Source organism: Morone saxatilis, unplaced genomic scaffold, assembly GCF_004916995.1.
Source record: "Morone saxatilis isolate NCDOM2014 unplaced genomic scaffold, NCSU_SB_2.0 Contig7, whole genome shotgun sequence".
Lineage (NCBI taxonomy): Eukaryota > Metazoa > Chordata > Actinopteri > Moronidae > Morone > Morone saxatilis.
This window is the reverse complement of record NW_023340246.1, coordinates 11,335,900-11,336,318: the sequence shown is the minus strand read 5'-3', so window position 1 is coordinate 11,336,318 and position 419 is coordinate 11,335,900. Positions and strand designations below refer to the sequence as shown.

The window sequence follows — 419 nt, the reverse complement described above, 5'->3', positions numbered from 1 at the left end:
ACACACACAGACACACGGACACACGGATAAGCACAACACCTCAGTGTCCATGAGCACTGGCTTGATGCCAAAGAAAGGTCTCATAGCCATTCCTGGGACAATCTCTGCGTCTGGGTTTGATGGCCTTGGGGTGATGCAGATGCCACCTGTCTCTGAGAACACAGAGCAAAATAAGTCAGATTATAACGCTGGTGTTACTCTATATTCATCTCAATAATTTGCATAAAAAGACTGACAATGTGTTTGTCAATTGTTAAATAGTTTCTGAATTCTCTACATGTTTCTACATGTATAGCTGCTCAGAACAGAGCCAGACTGATTAATATAGTGCAACACAGAAAGACAAATAATTTATATATTCATATCATGGAGAATAATCTGAATGGAAAAACATAGCTGTAAATCTTTGTTATTTTTTT

At 38.2% G+C, this 419-nt stretch overlaps 1 protein-coding gene across 1 annotated transcript in view; it reads right to left on the bottom strand.

Annotated features, from left to right (window-relative positions):
• Positions 1-419, bottom strand: part of acss1 (acyl-CoA synthetase short chain family member 1) — a 27,443-nt gene that overhangs the window by 1,961 nt on the left and 25,063 nt on the right. The window contains exon 9 of the mRNA XM_035678770.1: positions 40-152. Within this exon, the coding sequence (XP_035534663.1) occupies positions 40-152 (113 nt within the window). The remainder of the gene's footprint in view (positions 1-39; positions 153-419) is intronic.